Raw genomic sequence first — 21,854 nt, forward strand, 5'->3', positions numbered from 1 at the left:
TATACAGTACGAGAGCGGCCTCTAGAGGCGGAAATCACTGACAGCACGTGTTGTTTATTTTGACATGTGACGCTGCGCGTTGCACAGAGCGGGGAACTCCAGATGCGCATTTAAATGCAGCCGATAGAAAAACCTGCCGCGGAACAGAGCGCCATTCACATAGTTTTCTATTAAATTACATTATATTTGTCCCAAATCGTTGTGAATGTATATAATGACTTCACCCTAGGCTATAAATTATGTATTGTGCATTTTTCAGCAAAACGTTTGTCTTTCTGTGGCTCTAATAAAGTCGGTATGCTTCATATAGAGAGCTGTAATAGATTGCGCGTTCTCTTTCCATTAATTAATTAAAATAATAATAATAATGGTTTGGTCACAGTTACCAACATTCTGCAAATTTTCACTGGCTAAATCAAGTAATTTCACACGATTAGGAATTTGAAAGATTTCCCCATGCAAATTTTGCAACGGTTTCAAAAGTTAGTCACACAAATTAGGCGCATTGAGCAACAGAAAGCTGCTTGGTTTGAAAGTGACTTCTGTGTGAGCTGTGCTTCATGTATCACTACACCAATTACGATTGGCATTTTTTGCCTGTGAAATTTCACCAAATTTGGCTTTACAAAAGGTATATTACATGCCATGACATTCACATCTAATATGTAAGACAAAACCAGCTTGCATTGGATGCCTGAACATAACCAATGCATACATTATCTGGACAAGGTTTCTCATCCAGCTAATTAAAAAGCTAAAAATATTCGCACAGTCTGACTGTGCTGTACTACAGACACTGGAACAATATCCTATTGTGGAGAAACATGTTTCATATTACATATTGATATCAAAGGAAGACTGAATACTGTAATTTTACACTTTTATGTCTCCCAAAGTTTTTGAATGGATGACTGTTCTTGGTGGTTTCTATAATGTTGCTAGATGGCTGCTTGGAAGGCCAAACTTTGGACCCTTGCAAGCTAAAATCAGTGCTAAAATTACAGATACAATGATTTCTCAATCTGTAACAAGAATGATTCTGTAAGACCAGGAAACCCCAACCGAACGATAGAGGCGTTACCCATAAGGCCAAGCTGAATAATAGTATCCTCTCTTTATCTCAGACCCACTAAATCCCTTTCTCTCTCTCACCGACCTCCACCTTCCCTCCCTCCAAATGTAATTGAAATAATGTCTTGATTAAATCTGGGACGACCTCCATGCAGAAATCAAATTTAATAAAGCGCAAATGCACTAGAGCTGTTTATGAAAACAATACAACAATTGAGTCGGAGGATGTTTTTCCAAGCAAAACTGAAGTAAAGTTGGTATTACATTTTATGTTCAGTTAACAGGATCACTTCTACCTGCATCCAGTACGAAACAGACAATACGGCATGAATGAAGTCAAGTCGCCCCGTGTCCAACGCAGACACAGTGATTAACGCCTTCACGGATTTCAGTTTTCTTCTGAAATCCCTTGCTCTTGGGCTGAACGACAAAACTGCTCTCCGCCCTAATCCTACTGTCTCCTCTTCACAGTGGCTCTAACCCAGACAGGGGAAAGCATGATGTGTTTTTTTACGATTCGGCCCACCTCTGAGGTTGAGAGAGCCAGACTGACTGGTGCGCTGCTGAAAGTACATTAGAGTTTGATGGAGGGGAGGTCTGAGAGGTACCTCTTCTGGTTAGGGATGGATTGAAAACAGTTCTAAATGAGCAACACTGGCTTTTGTTTGCAGCAGAATGGATTAAGGCTGCATTCATCTGGCATTGTGTGTTATTCTGCCTGACAGTGCTCTGGTGGGGAACTACTCTTCTGTTTGTGTGAACTTGATGAACTCTATTAGCTGCTTTATAAAAAAAAGAATAAATACATTTCAACTAGTGTTTAAAAGTTTGGGGTCAGTAACATTTTAATGTTTTTGAAAGATGTCTATTATGTTCGCCAAGGCTGCATTTTGTTAAAAAATACAGTAAAACAGTAATATTGTAAAATATTATTACAATTTAAAATAACTGTTTTCTATGCTAATCTGTTTTAAAATGTAGTTTATTCCTGTGATGTAAAGCTGAGCATTACTCCAGTTTTCAGTGTCACATGATCCTTCAGAAATCATTCTAATATGCTGATTTGCTGCCCAAGAAACATTTGATTATTATCAATGTTGAAAACAGTTACTTCATATTTTTGTGGAAACCATGATATGTTTTTGCAGAATACTTTGTTGAATAGAAAGTTCAAAAGAGCAGCATTTATTTGAAATATTTTGTAGCAATATAAAAATCTTTACTGTCACATTTGACCAGCTTAATGCATACTTGCTGAATAAAAGTACGATCACACTTTATATTAGGTGGCCTTAACTACTATGTACTTACATAAAAAAATAAGTACAATGTACTTATTGTGTTCATATTGTATTGCAAAACACTATCGCTGCTATTGAGGTGGGATACGGGTAAGGGTTAGGGATAAGTTTGGTAGTATGGGTAGGTTTAAGGGTGGGTTAAGGTGTAAGGGATGGGTCAACAGTGTAATTATAAATGTTATTACAGAAATTAATTACAGATGTAATTACATATAGGTATTTTTAAAGATGTAAGTACAATGTAAAAGCATGTATGTACGCAATAAGTGCACTGTACCAAATGATTAATTTAAATGTAAGTACATAGTAGTTAAGGCCACCTAATATAAAGTGGGACCAAAAGTACTAATTGCCTTGAATGCAACAGCTTATGAAAGAAAATTATTTACATAGAAATTCCTTCCGTTCAATGTCTGCTAGAAATATACACAATTGAACATGTTGATGTAAGCTTAATTAATTGTTATTTTCAGGCATAATTAGCCAAGTCTGGTTTGCTAACAGTGTTAGTTTCTAGCGTCTTGTAAACTGTAGCTTCTAAAGCTACAAACTACTCATAAAACAAGCTATAAAGTAGTCAAATGCAGTTGTTAAAAAATAAAAAACATTTTACATACAGTTAACAAAGAAATTCCTTCTGTTCAGTGTTAACTTGAAGATCAAAGAAATATGCACATTTAGATGTAAATCAGCTTAATTATTTGTATATTCTCAAGCATAGTTAGTTAAATCTGGCTAGCTAATAGTGTTAGCGTCTAGCTTCTTATAAACTGTAGCTTCTAAACTTTTATAAGCTAAACTCACAACCACCAGTACGTTACTTTCAATACAGTCAATTTACCCTAGTAAAAATGTAGTTAGCTACACAGCGAGTTGCTGACAAAAGTAGCTAACTCTCGCTAGCGCATCTCTTGAGGCCAGAAGAGTAAGATTTTACCTGCAGTTACCTCATTCCGGCTGGCCTCTGTTACAATTACATGACAGAGAGTTGTAGCTCTGCTTTGTATTCACAGACAGTATTTTAGAGTAGCAGTCAATATAGCTGTTGTTAGCACACAAAAGTACAATGAGAAGTAGCTGTTAAATGGTTTCTGTGGAGAACTGATGTCAGTAACTGAGATCTCGCATGTAGATGTGTTCATTGTGTAGCAGATGGTATTGTATCTGAAGTCTCTTTGTTTTCAGAGCAGGATTAGTAAATTCCCTGACACTCTGTTTGACACTTGCCGTATAAACTGGGACACCAGGAAAAACTGTAAACAAAAGTGTGTCTGGAAGTGCAAAGATTTGTGGCATCCATCTGTCTGTGTTCATCATTCAATATGTTTGGCTGTTTCGTGGGAGGCCCAAGTGTCTTTTACACACTTCATATCACGCTGATCCTTTAACCCGGCTTTCATAAAAATTAAATGTTTCTCATACATTGTTTATCCAGATGATATGATGTCTAGTATGAGACTGGACAATGATTTAAACTGAGGTGTAGTATGCGACTACAACAACTTATTCTGAGGTCGAGTATGCGACTGTACAATGACTTAATCTGAGGCCTAGTATGTGACTACAACAACTTATTCTGAGGTCGAGTATGCGACTGTACAACGACTTAATTTGAAGTCTATTATGTGACTGTGCAATGACTTAACACTAGAACTGCCACGGGGTAAATTTTACCCGTAGCTGTTTTTCAAATGTACATAACAGATTTTCAACAAAACATTCAAGTCTCCCAGTCATTGACTTTTACTAAAATTATGTAATTTACAACCCAATATTGTTAAAAATTATTTAGAGAAAACCAGATCAAAAAACGAAGCATTTATATAAGTGCAGCGTGTGTCAAATTTACCCGCTATATAATGGATGTATTTTCGTGCTGTCATTTTCTTGCCGCTTATGTTTTAACATTGCACATTTCTAGGCAACGCCTTTCACTCATTGATTTAGCGGTTATCAGTTTCATAAATAAAGACAAAATGACTAAAAGAAGGCGATTTATGGAAGGGTAGGTATTAGAAACACTAAATGTGATGAGTGATGGAGAGTCTGATGGTAAGTTATGAGTCCTGGGTCGGCTCAGCGTCTGACGGCTCATCTGACAGTGATCCAGGCATCATATTTATATGTTTTAGCCTAACGTTACTCATAATTGGTCAAACTTTGGTTTTATTATTTCATTTTTTGTCTTGCCATATTGTTTATTGTTCACTACGTACTGTGCTGCTATTTATTCAACTCTGGCCGTTTCCTGAATAAAAAAAAATCCGATCTATGATGTAATGATTTTTTTTTGTTTTTTTGATTACCCAAAGTTTATTGTTGTTGTTCACTTATTCAAATTATAAATTATATAACTAAACAAATTAATAATTGGGCCTAGGTGAAGCTGTGCGCTTGAATTTGTCATAGCATCATCCTATGCAGCCTGATGAATTATTATTGCTCATTATTGTCTATTGGCTATTTTAGTAATTTAAATAACGTGGGTTATCCTAATATATTGATTAATGACATTGTATTATAATATTACACCACACAAATATTTACTAACTTCTAATTTTCGTTGTCAGTGCAGGCTTTTTTTTTTTGTTTTTAGCTTGGCCTACTGACCATTATGGATTAGTGTAGGCTGCATTAAAAAGTCTTAAACATAAAACAACAGAGTAAAAATATAGTTGACGACTAGACATAATCATTTCATGACTCTAGACACTTCTTTGTGAAGACAGTGGCATAATACAGTGAAATAATATGTTCTTTAGCCATATAAAAACAGTTGCCATGTGTGCAGGTAAAATTTACCCGCTGGCGCTTTTAGGTATACAGCAACCTCTGGCGGTTCTAGTGTTAAACAGAGGTCTAGTATGCGACTGCACAATTACTTAATCTGAGTTCTAGCATGCGACTGCACAAAAATGTAATCTGAGCTCTAGTATGCGACTTTGCAACGACTGAGCTCTAGCATGCGACTTTACAACAACTTAATCTGATGTCTAGTATGCAACTGCACAACGGGTTATTCTGAGGTCTAGACTGTACAACGACTTATTCAAAGGTCTAGTATGCAACTATACAACAAATTATTCTGAGGTCTAGTATGCGACTGTGCACCTACTTAATCTTTGCTTTAGTGTGCGACTGTACAACGACTTAATCTTTGCTCTAGTATGCAACTGCACAATGACTTATTCTAAGATATTGTATGCGACTGTACATCAATGTAATATGTCTAGTATGCGATTGTACACCAATAATTAGTATTCTGAGTGCCTTTTAATATATACAGTATATATATATATATATATATTTTTTATAAATAATAATTGTATTAAATTATTTGTGTTGTGACTTAATTCTTTAATGATGTATTTCCAGTGTTTTGTGGTTTAATTGTGTACTTATTATGTTGCGCCCATCTGGGAAACTGTATTATGAACTAAATTGTTGCATTTTATGTTGCTTTAGCATTTAAATATATTTGCTATAATGTTCTGGTTGGTTGACAGGGTGTTTTGGAGAATTGCTAAGAGGTTGTTAGGGTATTCTGTTGGTTTTATAAACAGTTGCTAAGTTTTTATAGGTGGTCACATTTTATCCTTTTTAAGAAATAGGATAAGTCAAATGTATAAATTATTATATTAGAGCATAAAAATATATCTTACTGTCCTAATCGTTTAGATTTTGTAAGGCACATTAGCTTCTTGTCGATTCACCAGTTCACATTTAAATCTCTGTGTGTTTGCTGTGTAGAAACATGGGTTTATTTTCACATTGATCTGTACAAAAACAGCAAATTTATTCTCTGCCAGTAGGTGGTGCTTTGTAGCAGAATAAATATTGCGTTTTCCTGGTTACGGCTGTACACAAAGCAGTGCTGTGCTCATAAACGCTATCAGGCATTATAGGTAAGATGAAATGAAAATGCTAATGAAAACTTTTCTGAAGACAGTTGGCTCCCTTCAGGGATACATTCATATAAGAACACCTGCGTTGCATTTTGACTTGAAGCGTGCAGCACTCATATATATATTCATTGACATCATAACCTTTGAAGTTTAAACGTCACATTAATCCATACTGCGATTCTTGTCTTTTCGTCCCCAAATGTAATATCTCTTGAAATTATAATTAAGACTTTTCTTATATAATTTAAGTTAAGACTTAAGACTTTAAATTCTTTTAATTTAAGACTTAAGACTGTTTAAGGATCATTTGGGCAGGGTGGTGATACATTTTGGTAGCCCAACTGGAAGACACTATAGCCCCGGGACGTCAGGTTACTGATTTTGCAAGCCCTGTAGGACATTGCTAAGCAGTTGCTAGGATGTTCTGGAGGGTTTCTAAAGAGTTTAGCTGGCAAGTGTCGAGGCAAGTTGGAGCTAAACTCTGCAGGACACCGACCCTCCAGCAACGAGTTTGGACACCCCTTCACTAGGGGTTGCTAAGCAGTTGGTAAAGTCTTATGACTGATTGCTAAAGTGTTTTTGGGGTTGCTAAACAATTGCTGGGCTTTCATGGGTGGTATCGTTGCTACAGTGTTCTGAGTGGTTTTTAGGGATCTGCTAGGGTGTTTTGTGTAGTTGCTCTGTGAGATTGCTAGACAGTTGCTAGGGTATTTTGGGTGGTTTCTAGAATGTTCAGGGGTGTTGGCAGGCAGTTGTTAAGGTGTTCTGGGAGGTTGCCAAGGGCTTCTGTAGAGTTTCTAATCAGTTGCTAAGTTATGGGTGGTTTGAAGATTTTTTTTCTGTGGCGTTGCTGGTTGGTAACTAGAGTGAATTGGTTGGTCTGGGGGTTGCTAAGCAGTTGCTAGAGAATTATGACTGGTTATTAAGGTGTTCTGGGGTTGCTAAACAATTGCTGGGCTGTTATGACTGGTTAATAAAGTGTTCTAGGGGTTGCTAAGCAGTTGCTAGGGTGTTCTGGATAGTTGTTTGTGGGTAGCTAAACTAAAGCCTAAGGTAGAGCTAAACTATTAATTGAAATCCAATTGAAATTGCGATCAAATCGTTTGGTTTTGTGTGATCATGAATTGTTATGAACTGTTATATGCAGCTTGTCAGTGAGGTATGGCTCATATGTGATAAGTAATAAATGCTTGAGTAGTGAATGATTGAGTCACTTATAAAGAGCATTTGAAAAAGCAACACATGGCATTTGTGAACCTCTTGTGAACCTCTTGTCTGAAAGACAACATTTAATAACATGTTTTTACTCCAAACTCACTTCATAACGTCAGTTGAGTGTTGTAAATGAATCCTTCTGTGAGATGATGTGGCTTCTTACACAGAATGAGGCACTCAACGTATAGTATTCTAAGCAGTGATGAAGGCTATGTCAAATAGCATTGCATTATATGTATACAGTATACATTATTATAAAGAAAATACATGAGAAGGCTTGAAGAACTCAGGTAAACCAACCATATATTGTCATAGTCGTGTGTTAAGTCACATTGAATCAATGTTTGTTTTTGCAATGCCAGCTTCTGTGGCTATTTTCATGCGTTGAATGAAGTTCAGTCTTCTGTTTATTCAGCTACCGCTATAGGGATTTCATGGAACGATGTGCATTACCTTTCTTCTACGGGGCATATTTGGATTTCAGCACGAGAGCGCCCTCTGGCCTTCGAATGGAGCAGTATTTACTAATGATCACAGAACCGTGCTTCACTGACAAGCTGCGCATAAACAAATCGCAGCCTTTGCTGAATCGCGACTCCAATTGAATTTCGATTAATCGTGCAGCCCTGTCCTAAGGCTCCATAATATTGTTGTGCTTAGATGAATTGACTTCCTCATTCAGAATAATTGTAGCTCAATTTTTGGCCATTTGTTTGTCTACCAGTTGAAAACCTTAGTTTGATTGTCTAATACATGTACCTAATTCGTCACACATTACAGGACGAGTTAGTTGTTGAAGTTTGATACTTTTGTCAAGGGTTTGTTGTTGGCAAGCACCTCTCTAACTGTGTTTTGAATTGGCAGTATTTTAGTACCAGATGGTAGCATTTTTTACAAATATTTCTGAATCAGAAGCTGTTAAATGGTAACTTAGACACAAAATGCAATCCCATTTGGCACGCGTTTCTGCCCACTGATGTCAGACCAGCCTAGTCACATCGTCAGCTGTCACACGGACAACACCTGAACTGGTCACTGAACAGCATATGAAATCAAAGGCTAATTTACATACATCCTCCACACCTCAGAAGCTGTGATGGGTGCAGGCAAATGGCCCATTTAGTTCATTTAGCGTGGCTGCAGGCAGTGTGCCCAGACTGAGAATGAGAGTCCAAAGTGTTTAGGTAAAATACACTTCAAATGAGGGCACAGCTAACACAACGTGCAACCGCTTTCTGTCTTATCAATTCGCTTTATTGTCGCCCTGAGGCTATCATAAGAACATCTTGCCAAAGTTTGCGTCAGACTCTGAAAGTACAGTATTTCTCTGAGGGGAATCCAATGCACGATGCTGAGCTTTGATGCTTTGGATGGGGAATTTTTTTTTGGGTGTTTAGACTGCCATGAGAGCGAGTAAATAGTGGTACAACCATCCTTTTGGGTGCTATTCTTTAAAAGCGTGGAAATATGTGAGAAAGATTCATTCTTACAATGATTCTCTTCATAAATTAACCAACTTCTATTTTGTTAAAAGGATAGTTCAATTACTCATCCAAAATAATTCACTTTTTCCAAACCTGTAGAAGTTTTTTTTTTTTTTTTCTCCTGTTGAACACAAAAGAAGATGTTTTGAAGAATGTTGGTAACCAAACAGTTTCTGGTAGCCATCGACTTACATAGAATGGAAAAAAAAAAAAATACTATGGGAGTCAATGGAGACTGGAAACTATTTGGTTACCTACATTCTACATACATCTAGAAATATTAAACTATGTTGTACCAGAATTGCCGTCTTTACAAGATGAGATCTTCAGACTCAGAAAGTATTTGTTTCTATGGTAACTTTCATAATCTCAAATAGTATGTGGTTTCATTATAAAAAAAAAATATTGAATAGCAAAGCGTACCAAGTCACACCGACATGTAATTAACAGATTTTTGCTGATACTGATAGCAAAGGTGGGTAAAAGGCAGATTTTGATAGTTTTCAAAATCATTAGAACATTAAATGTGTGTGTGTATATATATATATATATATATATATATATATATATATATATATATATATACATACATACATACATATACACACACACACTTGCACTGGACCATACAGTTATTCAGTTATTTTAATTATCTATTTTATTTTTATTTATTTTCATTTAATTTAATTTTAATGATCATTTCTTTAATTGTTATTACAAAAAAAGAGACTTTGACATTTTATATATATATATCTTTTTTTTTTATTATTATTTAAAAGATGAAGGTCATAGGAAAACAGCATAACATACTACTACTAGCATACCATGTTTGAAATGCTTATTATAATTATTATAGCATACCACACATTTTTTTAAACAGTATAGACAATTTCCAGTATACTGTATACTGAGCTCCAAGGATGCAGTAAACAGTATGTTAATGTTCTAAATTAATAATTCCTGAATGCTTAGTATATGCTACTGTACACTGCATACTATTCTTTAAAAACAGCAAATTAAATTAATTATGCAACAAAAATGTTTTAAACAATAGTATGCTACTACATTGCTTTGTGCTCTGTTGTATATTGCATGTTAGAGAGATATAGTGTATACAGATTGCTTTTTGTTGGTTTTGATTGCTTCTGTTGTCCTTATTTGTAAGTTGCTTTGGATAAAATTGTCTAGTAAATGACTAAATGTAAATAAAGTATGCATAGAGAAAATTAGCATACTATGAACAGTTTACATAATATGCACTGCAGAAATAGTAAGGCTACTGAGGCAGTATGTTATTCTGAACAGTCTCTGTGAGGTTTAGGGGGAGAGATGTTCTCTTATTAAACAGGCTGCCATCTAGTGTTTAATAGATTGAGTGCAGTTTTAATGACAGACAGCAAAATGTCTCTGTAAATCAAATATAGAGAATGTAGGTTGTTTCACTGTGTTTTCATTTGAGCGCCTGAAATATCCTTCAGTAAAACAGAGCAGAAAAAAAAAACTGCCCTTCCATAAACCCAGATTTATTAGCATTTTCTGCTTGTTTGTTTAGCAGATTATTGAGACACGCATATAAAACCTGCCGGCATGGTTCCATTTGGCTTGCTGCTTGTTTATTTGGCATGACAGGACAAAATTCAGAATGGCAGGAATAGGTGCGGCCCTACGGGCTCCAGCGGCCGCCATCCATTTAATGAGAGTGTTTGTATATAGATGCCACATGCAAATGTCTTAATTTAGCCTATAGCGTTAGCATAATACATGCAGATTGAAAGTTGATTTGTTACTAGGCAAATACCAAGTGTATAATGACTGTATTCTGTCATGTTTGCAGACATGAAGTCAGCGGACACTCTTGGGTTGGTTTACTGATCTGCTTTCTCTGCTAAGGGTTAACTTGCCCTCAGCTAGTTATGTCTGTCATAACATCCCTGTGAATTGCGCTAATCACACACACATGTGTCTCAAAGGGTAAAGCTATTTGCTACAGAGCCATGCGACTCATTTTGCTAGCAGGCACCACAACAAATGCTAATTTGACAAGCTATTTGCCTTAATTAAAATGTAATTTGCTCTCAGGATGTGCCATATTTGTCTCTCTTCTCGTGTTATCAAAATATTTCTGTTTAATTATTTTTATTAATATTTCTGCTAAAGTTTTGGTATAAAACAGTTGACATACAACTGTTAAAGTATTTCTGTCGTGTTGCAAGTTAGCATTTGCTAGCCTAGCAGCTGTGTACGTCACATGAGGATGGTTTATCTATAAAAAAAACAAAAAACCTTAACATCCTAAAATAGGCATTACAACATGGTTATTTCCGTTGTGCAGCAAGTTTGCATTGATTAGCCTAATTTATTAATTATATCACATAAGTTTTATATGCTATACACAGTTTTAGTAAAAATGTAGTTACCTGTTTTTTTTTGTTTTTGTTTTTTTTAATAACCACAGTTTTACTACAAATACCATGTTTAAACTATGGTTAATATAGCAAAACCATGGTTGATTTGGTTTAACTACAATAACAATACAGTTTTTTTTTTTTTTTTGGTTTTATTTGTAGTTATAAACCATGGTTAATTTTCGTACAATGTTGTAATGCCTGTTTTCAGATGTTAAGGGATTTTTTTTTTTTTTATTGTGTCTTAAGTTAGCATTGGCTAGCCTAGCAGCTGTGAACATCACACAATGATGGTTTATATACTCAACAGTAATGCCTATTTTAAGATGTTAAGTGTTTATATTTGTTGTGTAGCAAGTTAGCATTGCTTAGGCTAGTAGCTAATATGTCACATAATGATGGTTTTATACTAAACAACTATGCTGTAGTGTCTGTTTTTGGATGTTAAGTGTTTATTTTTGTTATGTTGCAAGTTAGCATTGGTTAGCCTAGCAGCTGTGTACATAACATAAAATTACTTTGTATACTAAATTATATTGTAATACCTGTTTTTTGGATGTTAAGCGTTTACTTTTATTACAGTAAAAGTGTAGTAACCATGTTTTTTTTTTTTTTGGCATATTGATTACTATTTGTATAACCACAGTTTTACTACAAATACCATGGTTAATCTATGGTTAATGTAGCAAAACCATGGTTAATTTGTGAGTACCATGGTTTAACTATATTGGTGTTTTGGTTTAATTTTCATAAGGGAATTCTATCTGCTCATAGCCATGCAGATATTTACCACGGTATATTCAGTGTGTGTGTTTTGGGGCAGTTTGTTTCTGTCAGATAGATGTTTTCACTATTTTTAAGGTGTTCTCAGGTGTTTGTAGACAAATATGATGTGTTCTGTATGATTTGCTTTTTCACAGACATCTTGGCGACCTAAATATTAACTGGACAGCAATTTTAATTTGTTTTACAGCATTAGGGCCATCACAATGCCATTTCTGATGCCATTAATAGTCTTCCATATTCAAGACGCATATTGTTTATGTCGTTCCGTCTTTTAGTGGGATTAACTCATGAAAAGCTCTTTTAATAGCTATTTAATTATTCACTAAATGTAGACCTCAGGCGGCAGTCACATGTTTTTGTGGAAACTGCAGAGGGAGCCTTCTAACAAGCATTAAATATTAAACCATGATATTTGATAATAAATAACAAACGGTACATGTCATCAGAAATGGGTAAATGAACATGACAGATTCTGAAAGACGCTCTGTCCCTGTTTGATTGTTGACTGTGTGTTTTTAGTCCAAATTGACTTTAAAAATGTTCGCTCTGAGACCATAAAACGTCATTTTACTTATAAAAGCAGTTATACGTATTGAAATGAATGCATGATCTCCTTCAAATAGTGTAAGAACTATAATTCAACTCCTCAGGCAATGAATAAGGATTATGGTATACAAATAAATGTATGCAACATGCAATATCACATTTGTCATCTAAACCATTGTCTATTCCAAATAAATCACAGATGCTTGAATTGTTTCCCAGAGCAGTAATGTAACCGGTTCCATGGTAACACCGTGAACAGTTTGTTTCTTGACGAGATGTTGGAAAGAGCAGACGTGGATATCAATTTGGGATTGTGAGACGTCTGCGTACAACAGCAAAACAAGCCAGACGGGATCATGTTGCACAAATACAGATGGATTCAGAAAAATTACTGCGCTTTGTTCCGGCATTTCAGCTGGTCTGACCATTATAATCCCATCTTTATATAATGAAATTGCCAAAGGATGGCTTATTTTCCAGTTTGGGGGACTGAATAAACTGCATTTATACGTGGACTTAGGAGGGGTTTATTTTAAGAATGTGCTTTGTACAAAAATATCTCTTCAGAGACATCTCTATTTACACACAGGCCTGATTTTGGTTCTTAAAGTTAATATGAATAGCCGTTTGCTAGTTCTGTAATGTGATGTATTTCTGGAGTGAAATGGAGAAATGCAGGACAAGACTTCATTAATCCATCTAGAATGGATTGGATGGTGAAAATTGGGAGATACACACCAGAATAGAGTTAGAACCAGAAAAGCTAGTTGGTTTTTGGATAATAGTCAGCATGGCCTAAGTGATGTCATCGGAAAAGGAAAGTCATTTTAGAGTAAGAGCAAATTGTTGTATTTTCATAATGGATTATAATATACATAAATAGTGCAAAATAAGACTAGCAATGTGTTTTAAGAAAGTAATTTTCAATGTCATGTTGACTTTAAAAGTATTTTTCCCATGTGATCCCCATGTCGCAAGGCTCTCAAGCGCATGAGCTTTTTCATCAGCATGGATTCGATAATTCCCTGGGATGCTCTGTCCAGGTTACCATGGCAATTCATAATATCTCTTCTTTTAAAACCGCACATGTCCGGTTTTGCTATTCTGGAATGCATTCATTGAAAATAAATCCTATTATTTCCACTGTGCTGCTCAACCCATCTGCACTGTAGAGGCATCATGGTACCATATACTGTGCTACTGAATCATTATTAGATATAACCTAAATAAAGAAAAACAAAGTATAAATTATATTATCAGCATAATAAATGTCAATTAAAACTTTTAAAATTTAAAAATTTTGTATTTTGTTTATTAAAACATTACAGTGGTGGCTGATACTAAGTTATCACACTGTTTCTGGAGTAACAAACCAGTATAGTAACAACAGTTTAGTATAGTAGTAACCACTATACTAACTATAATTGGTAGAAAATGCAGTTACCAGCGAAGAAAACAATGTGACCCAAAAAAAAAACCAAGCAAAAAACACATTTTGTTCTACTGAACCCAGCGGCAAAAGCATGGACTACAGATGACCTGAATATGATAGTAGCTTTGTCTTTATCTTTGGCTTATCCCTGAACAACAGTGCAAATTCCAGTATCCGGTGAATCCATAACTGAACCAAATCTCACGGTCTGAAAAATAAATGTATGGAGACCAGTTATTCATCTCTATTCTGTTGAATTTAGTGATGTGTTTTAATTGTGTAGTGTTCCCTAATGGTATATTTTGTAATATTGTACTTGCTTTGTATTTAATTTGTATATAATGTAATAATTTGTATATAATGTAATATATTGCTTAATATGGAAGGTCAACTTTTAAGTAGACCATTTGTAGGCGGATTTCCTTAAAACAAAATTTGAATATTGTGTCTCTGAGATGTATGGAAACCTGTTTACACCACAGAATTTTTTTTTTTTGTAAATTCTGACTTATTTTCTTGCAATTGTGAGTTTATATCTCGCAATTCTGACTTAAATAACACGCAATTGCAAAAAAAATAAAAATAAAAATAAGTGTTTTTTTCCACTCAGAATTGGACTATATAATTTGCAAGATAAAAATTATGGGATATAAACTCAAAATTGCAAGATACAAACTTGCAAATGTGAGAAAAAAGGTCAGAATCGTGAGCTCATAATTCTGACTTTATTTCGGACAAAAATAATAAAATGCACAAATACTTCATTTGACCTTCTATGGTGAATAGAAAACATTTTCCAAAGGTTAGACATGACCATTAAAATAACATTACAACCCTTTTTTATAACCTCTTCATGGAAAGTGCGAGTTTATATCACACAATTGTGAGAGAAGAGTCAGAATTGAGTTTATATCTCACAATTTTAACTTTATTTCTTGCAATTTCGAGTTTATGGCCCATGATTCTGACTTTATAACTCGAAATTGCAAGTGTATATCTTGCATTTCTGAATTGCAAGATATTAACTCACAATTGCGAGAAGAAAGTCAGAATTGTGAGATAAAAAGTTGCAGTTACCTTTTTAATTTTTTATTCAGTGGTGAAAACGGGCTTCCATAGTGGTGCTATAAACACATTGCTCTGTTTTTTTTTAGCAGTATGACCAGCCTGACTCAACCAATAGCATGAATTGGGGGTGGGGCTTTCTGACAAGTGGCAGTTAGGGGGAGTGTTTGCGAATTCTGTTCAGGAGGGTAGCTGCTCAGAAATTACTTCGCTTATAACATAAAACTGTTTCGTGGTTTTATTTACAATAAATACAAATGTCTGAACATTTTCAATAAGCATCTAACTCGTTTTTCTCTTCTCTTTTTTTTCTTTTCTCAGTGGTCTGTAGTTTCCGCGGATCAGTGTCACATGGTCTGACTCTAGAGCTTGGAGAAACGGTTCAGATCCTGGAGAAATGTGAAGGTAAGTCATTCTTCAGAAGTATCGTGAAGCTTTTAAGCTGATGTTTTTGGAAGCATACTTTTTAAACTGTTTTACAGTATAATTTTTTAAACAGGTCTTGATGGAAAATCTTAATCTTGCTATAAAAGGCACTTTTATATAATATTATATAATATAATATTTTTCTCCAGTTTATTGGAAATGTAAGTTACTAATAACTTAAAACCACTTTTTGGTCCCAAATGATCTGTGATGAGTGACAGTTCAATATATGTTAAAAAAAAAAAACAAACAAAAAAAACCCTGTTACCATTTATTCATTTTCAAATCATTTTTAAAAAGTATAATTTTCTTCTTTTTTTTTCGAAATTACTTTGAATTTGCATGTTTATTTCTAAAAAAAACAAAACAATGGAGTCAGAGTTGAACCATTCAACTCTATTACCATGTTGACAAAAATAATAAAATGCACAAATACTTCATTTGACCTCTTATGGTGAATAGAAAACATTTTCCAAAGGTTAGACATGACCATTAAAATAACATTACAAGCCCTTTTTTATAACCTCGTCATGGAAAGTGCCAAGAGATATATCAACATTTGCCACCCACTCTTAGTTCAATACGTCTTGGATATTGTAAGACAAATTCTCCTGTCTCTGCGTTTTTTGCTCAGTATGTAACTTGTGCTGTCGGCAGTCTTTAGGAACTAGAATAATTCTGAATAGTTAAATGAAACCAAGAGACTTTCAACACAGATTTTCAGGGGCCTCTAGGGTCATCATGTAACTGTATTTCAGCCTACAGAGCAGTAATGCATGTTTGATTAGCATATATTCATAATCAAGTAGGCTTTAAGAGAACTAAAGCTTCTTTAAAGTTAGAGGTTTTATAAGTCTGGTTTTATTTCATGACTTTTCGCACAACAGCACTATTAGCTTGCTGTAGCTTATGGTTACCTCAGTTCTGCAGATGCAGTTGATGGGATTGTTATGTGCCCATTTCAGGACAAGGGCTTGATTCATGGGCATATCATCGATTGCTTTGATGAAAGCTGTACATCGGCACCCTGGCCTGAATGTACTGGCTTGCTCAGATAACGGGACTGATCATGTGATATTAGCCGTGGCACCTCGGTCCTCCAGTATTGATCGGGAGTTCATTCACTTTTTCCATTAGTAATCTTCCTTTATCAGGAATATTGTGAGAAAAAGTAGATAAAGCAAGATCTTCTAGATGTTTATGGTTCCCCCTAGGCTTCAAACATTTTGCAAGTCACCTTTTGTATGATTCATTTATTCTCAAATCAGTTTACTTTGAGACTAGCTTTATCTCCCAGTGGAAATGTTATTGCTTAGGGGTTACTTTTTTAATAGCTCAAGAGACTTTTCTCAGTAAAGTTCTCAGCAATAAGGCATAAAATAGAAACAAAGGAAACAATTTTTGACATACCGTAATAGAATAAAGATATAAATTGAATGTGAACCGTTCAGATCATTTGGTCTTGAAAAAAAAAATAATGAGACACTTAATACTGAAATTTGATCTTTTGTTTGACTTCTATTTGCAAACTTTGGTTTCTTGGTAGATCTAGGTCAGTCTGACATTTTTGAGATCTCTAGATGACAGACAGTGGCTTGAACATAACTAAATCTAAAATAATAATAATAATAATAATAATAAAAAGATTATATAATACTTTCAGGAAAATTCCTAAAAAAAAAAAAAAAAAAATTCTGATATTGATTTCTCTCTTTATGTGCATTATTGAAAAAAAGTAGCTTATTACAAACTTGTGTCAACATGTTAATACAATTTGAATTTAAACGTAATTCAGACATGCAATAAACACAAATTCGCTTCCAGGTAACAGAGTTTTCATAGATTTTCGTTGCCGCCCCCTCTGGGCCCTGAAAGAAAAGTGGCTCAATTTCAGAGTGTCGCAGTTTAAAGGTCAGTAATAAAAAATGCTCGTTCCCAAGAGCTGTCAATGGTCATGGCTACAGCCTGATATTCAGAGCCTGCAGGCAAAGAGTGAGAGATGCATGCCGCATTGTAGCCAGTGAAATACAGCCTTTTAAAGGAGGAAGAAATATGTTTCAGTCTGCAAAAGTGGCAAAACATAAAACCCTGCCATTCAACCTCAGGTGTTTGACTGGTAGAGTCAATTTAAGTAGTCTTGGGGGCAATTTTTTTGCTTATTGTAAAGTCAATTCCTGACTATTTTGGGGCTGCAGTTACAGATAGAGGGTCTTTTTGGTGCTTCATAATACAAATCACAGTCTATTTTCATTCTGCAGAAATAGCAACTTGGACATTCTTCAGAATTTCTCCTTTCATGTATAGATTCATGTATAGGATAGATTGTGTGAATCGGGCAGTGAATTAGCTGCAGCTCACCTGGTGAGGTGAGAGTTTTGGCTTTAGCCTCAAGGTCTGGGATAATCAGTGCTCTGATTCACGGGGCTAGCAGTTTGCTGTACGTATTGATTGTTTTGCTGCAGTGCCATGCTTTTGAGGTAATGGATGCCTGGAAAATCGAAGCTTTTCAAAGCTCCAGGTTCTGGAGTGTCGCGGTGGCCTGCAGTGGCCAGTGGTCTGATTGGAACGCTCTGTTTTGAGAACTGAAGATTTTGCAGTGTCATCCACTGGGAACTTGAGGGAGAAGTGCATGTCTGAAGACTTGACAGGATATTTGACTGTTTATGCTCATTGGGAGTTTCCTTTTAACTGTAAACATTCCCCAGTCCAACACAGAAATTTTCAAAAAGGAGACTTAATATACTCTAGACTTGAAAAGAGCTAGAATGGAATATAACAAGTAGGGTAGGATAGACAGGCAGACAGACAGACAGAGAGATGGATTGATTGATGGATGGATGGAGGGGCAGGCGGGCAGACGGACGGATGGAGAGATAGACAGACAGATAGATAGATAGGTAGGTAGACAGACAGACAGACATAAAGACAGACAGACAAATAGACAGACATACATAAAGACAGGCAGGCAGGCAGGCAGACAGAGAGATGGATTGATGGAGGGGCAGGCAGACAGACGGACAGATAGATAGACATAGACAGACAGATAGGTAGGTAGACAGACAGACAAATAGACAGACATACATAAAGACAGGCAGACAGGCAGACAGAGAGATGGATGGATGGATGGATGGACGGACAGAAACAGACAGACAGACAAATAGACAAAGACAAACAGACATATGTATGTATGTACATATACATACAGGCAGGCAGGCAGGCAGACAGACAGATAGATAGATATATTTACAGACAGATACAGTAGTTAGTAGGTATGTGGTCAGACTGGTAGACAGACATGTAGATAATGGATAGTCTGTCTGACTGACAGACAGACAGATAGACAGACAGACAGCAGTTGTCTAGTGTTAATTCCACAAGGGTGTGGCACTCCAGAGAGCAAAACCTCTTGAGATAGACATGTCACTACCACAGCTGTGAGCATGAACAATCTGACAGCCCAACACGTCCCTGCAGTCTACACCTGTTGAGAGACACAGACAGAGATGACACATTTCATCAGGTGTTTGTTTGTTGGCAGCTGTGTGTTGATGCTGAGTTTCCTCATGTCCACATGGAAGCCTCACGCCAGCAAACATGAGCTAATCTATCACAGCTAATGCCTACAGTTAGCCTCTAGCACAAACGCTCTTTGTATACATCACTGACAACTTTTTGTGGTTGTTTTTGTATGGATTCTTCTCTAGAGGAGACCTCAACATCTTGTTTGCTAGCTAATGTGCATCAGCTTGTAGCAAGCTAATGGCAAAATCATTTCCACATTGCTAATATGCTAAAAATGTATTGACACTCATGTGGACCACGTGCCAATTTGTGTCACACAACCTGACACAAGACCCTTCGTCCAAATTTTGTTCATTAGCCAATAGCATGGTTCGTTGTGGTGCTAAATGGAAAGTGACAATGGAAACAGCTAACGTTGACTGACGCGGACCGCTCATTCCTCGCATAAACCAAATAACTAATTACAAAGTGCACCTCCTCCATTTTCAAGATGCACCTGCGGAGAATACTAACAAAGATAGACTGCCATGATTAATGTGGCAGAGTCTGGGTTGTGTTCAAGACAGATGGCCACAGGTGTGAGTGATGTTAGCAGCCAAGCTTATGAATATTTTCCACGGTTGTCACAGCAGATTGTTTACAAATGGCTACATAAATGATCGCATCACACACACCAACAATTTCACTTCCCGTTTTCCACAGATTCTCTACCGAGTCCAAATGTCCTGCCATTACATAGTTAGTCAGGCTTGATAAGGCCTGTATATTAAATTGTGGAATATTGAAGAGTGTTTTTACATCTCTGAAATAGTATGCTAATATTGCTAAGTGACTAGTAAAATGAGTAATGAGTAGTACAGACAGAGCAACGTGCTAACATCCCACAGTGCACCTTAGCAATGACTTAGAAACACCCTGGCAACCATCCTGAACACACTAGTACCCTGCAAACAAGCCTGCGGTGGCCCTTTACAGGCCCACTTAGGGCTAGCCTAAGGGGCCCCAGCGGGCTGCCAGCGCAGGGCCTCTGAGAATTTGCTCATTGGCAAAGCATTGGCCCTTTAACTCTGGCCCTGCACAGGCAGCCATCACTTAGCCCCCAGGAAGCCCTCACTAGGCCCACACTATTAATCTACAACAATACATCTGTTTCACTATAAATATTTTATAGCTACTATAACTTAAGTCTTTGGGAAAAACGGTTATTAGATATCTGAAATGGATGCAGTCACCACATAACTAATGTCTGTATTGTCAAAAATATACATTAATTAAATACAAAATAGAAAACATTCAATTCAGGTTAATACAGCTAATTTAACACTCCGAAAGGGACTACATATTATCTATACAAATATAAAAATACTACAAATTAACATAAAACAAAAAAAACACCAAATTATTACTTTGACCTCTGCTGAAAATATATTTTGATGTGCTAAAGCATAGGTCTTCAACCCTGTTCCTGGGGACCCACTGTCCTGCAGAGTTTAGCTACAACCCTAATCAAACACACCTCAAGCACCTAATCAAGCTCCTCAAGATTGCTTGAAAATACAAAGGCAGGTGTGCTGAAGCAGGTTGGAAATAAACTTTGCAGGACAGTGAGTCCCCAGGAGCAGGGTTGGAGACCTCTGTGCTAAAGTATTCATTGGCAAAGCTCAATCTTCTCCCGAGGTCTCTCAACTAGTTAGCAGATGGTGGTAACGCTCCTTTCGTCCACCCGCTCTGTCTCTTAAATCCGCAACCACACCTTTATCTTACTCTCAACTTCAGAATCAGGAGGACTTGGCTGAAAGGGGCATTTTCAAACAGCCTCTGAAAAGTAAATCAGCTTATATCAGGGATCCTCAAATCTGGCTCATTAAACTCACTTTCCTGCAGAGTTTAGCTCCAACTTTGATCAATCCCACCCACCTGTGATTTTCTAATGATCCTGAAGACACTGATTAGCATGCTCAGGTGTGTTTGATTAGGGTTAGAGCTAAACTCTGCAAGACAAGTGGATCATGTGAGCCGGATTTGAGAATCCCTGGCCTATATGAAACAACAGGTTCTGAAAAGGTGTCTTTGGTTTGAGACATTCCAGTTCAATTGAGTGACTAAAGAATGGCCAGTAAATGTTAGGATTCTCCTAGTTGCATTACAGGGCTGTCTACACATTAATCTGGGCCCGAACGGGCTGGCCCACACTGGGCCATCATTGGATAAATGAGGGCAGTCCCATAGTGTGGGCTACTCACAGAGAGCCCGCGGTGAGCCCAAAGCTGTGGGCCTCACCTGGGCAAGCCTGCACTGGGCCTGTTTAGGTTTAATGTGTGGGCTGGCCCTAGCCCACTGTGCCCACAAAAAGCCAACATGGGCCCCGCAGGAGCATGTTTGCAGGGTATCTGAATAGCAACATGGTAACATCACGCAAGACACCTAAGCAACTGCATAGCAACACCCTAGCAACCATCAATAACAACTATTGGCATAGCAACATGGTAACATCACTCAAGACACCTAAGCAACTGCATAGCAACACCCTAGCAACCATCAATAACAACTATTGGCATAGCAACATGGTAACATCACTCAAGACACCTAAGCAACTGCATAGCAACACCCTAGCAACCACCAATAACAACTGTTGGCATAGCAACATGATAACGTCACTCAAGACACCTAGCAACTGCATGGCAACATCTTAGCAA

The 21,854-nt window shown here is 36.6% G+C and overlaps 1 protein-coding gene across 11 annotated transcripts in view; it reads left to right on the forward strand.

Annotated features, from left to right (window-relative positions):
* Positions 1-21,854, forward strand: part of dock3 (dedicator of cytokinesis 3) — a 201,138-nt gene that overhangs the window by 31,789 nt on the left and 147,495 nt on the right. For all 11 annotated transcript variants that reach the window (XR_009268428.1, XM_058760914.1, XM_058760915.1 and 8 more), the window contains one exon: positions 15,532-15,615. Coding sequence is in view for 10 of the 11 variants with exons in the window: in XM_058760914.1 (XP_058616897.1) it covers positions 15,532-15,615 (84 nt within the window). In the remaining variant the exon portion in view is untranslated. The remainder of the gene's footprint in view (positions 1-15,531; positions 15,616-21,854) is intronic.

Source organism: Onychostoma macrolepis, chromosome 22, assembly GCF_012432095.1.
Source record: "Onychostoma macrolepis isolate SWU-2019 chromosome 22, ASM1243209v1, whole genome shotgun sequence".
NCBI lineage: Eukaryota > Metazoa > Chordata > Actinopteri > Cypriniformes > Cyprinidae > Onychostoma > Onychostoma macrolepis.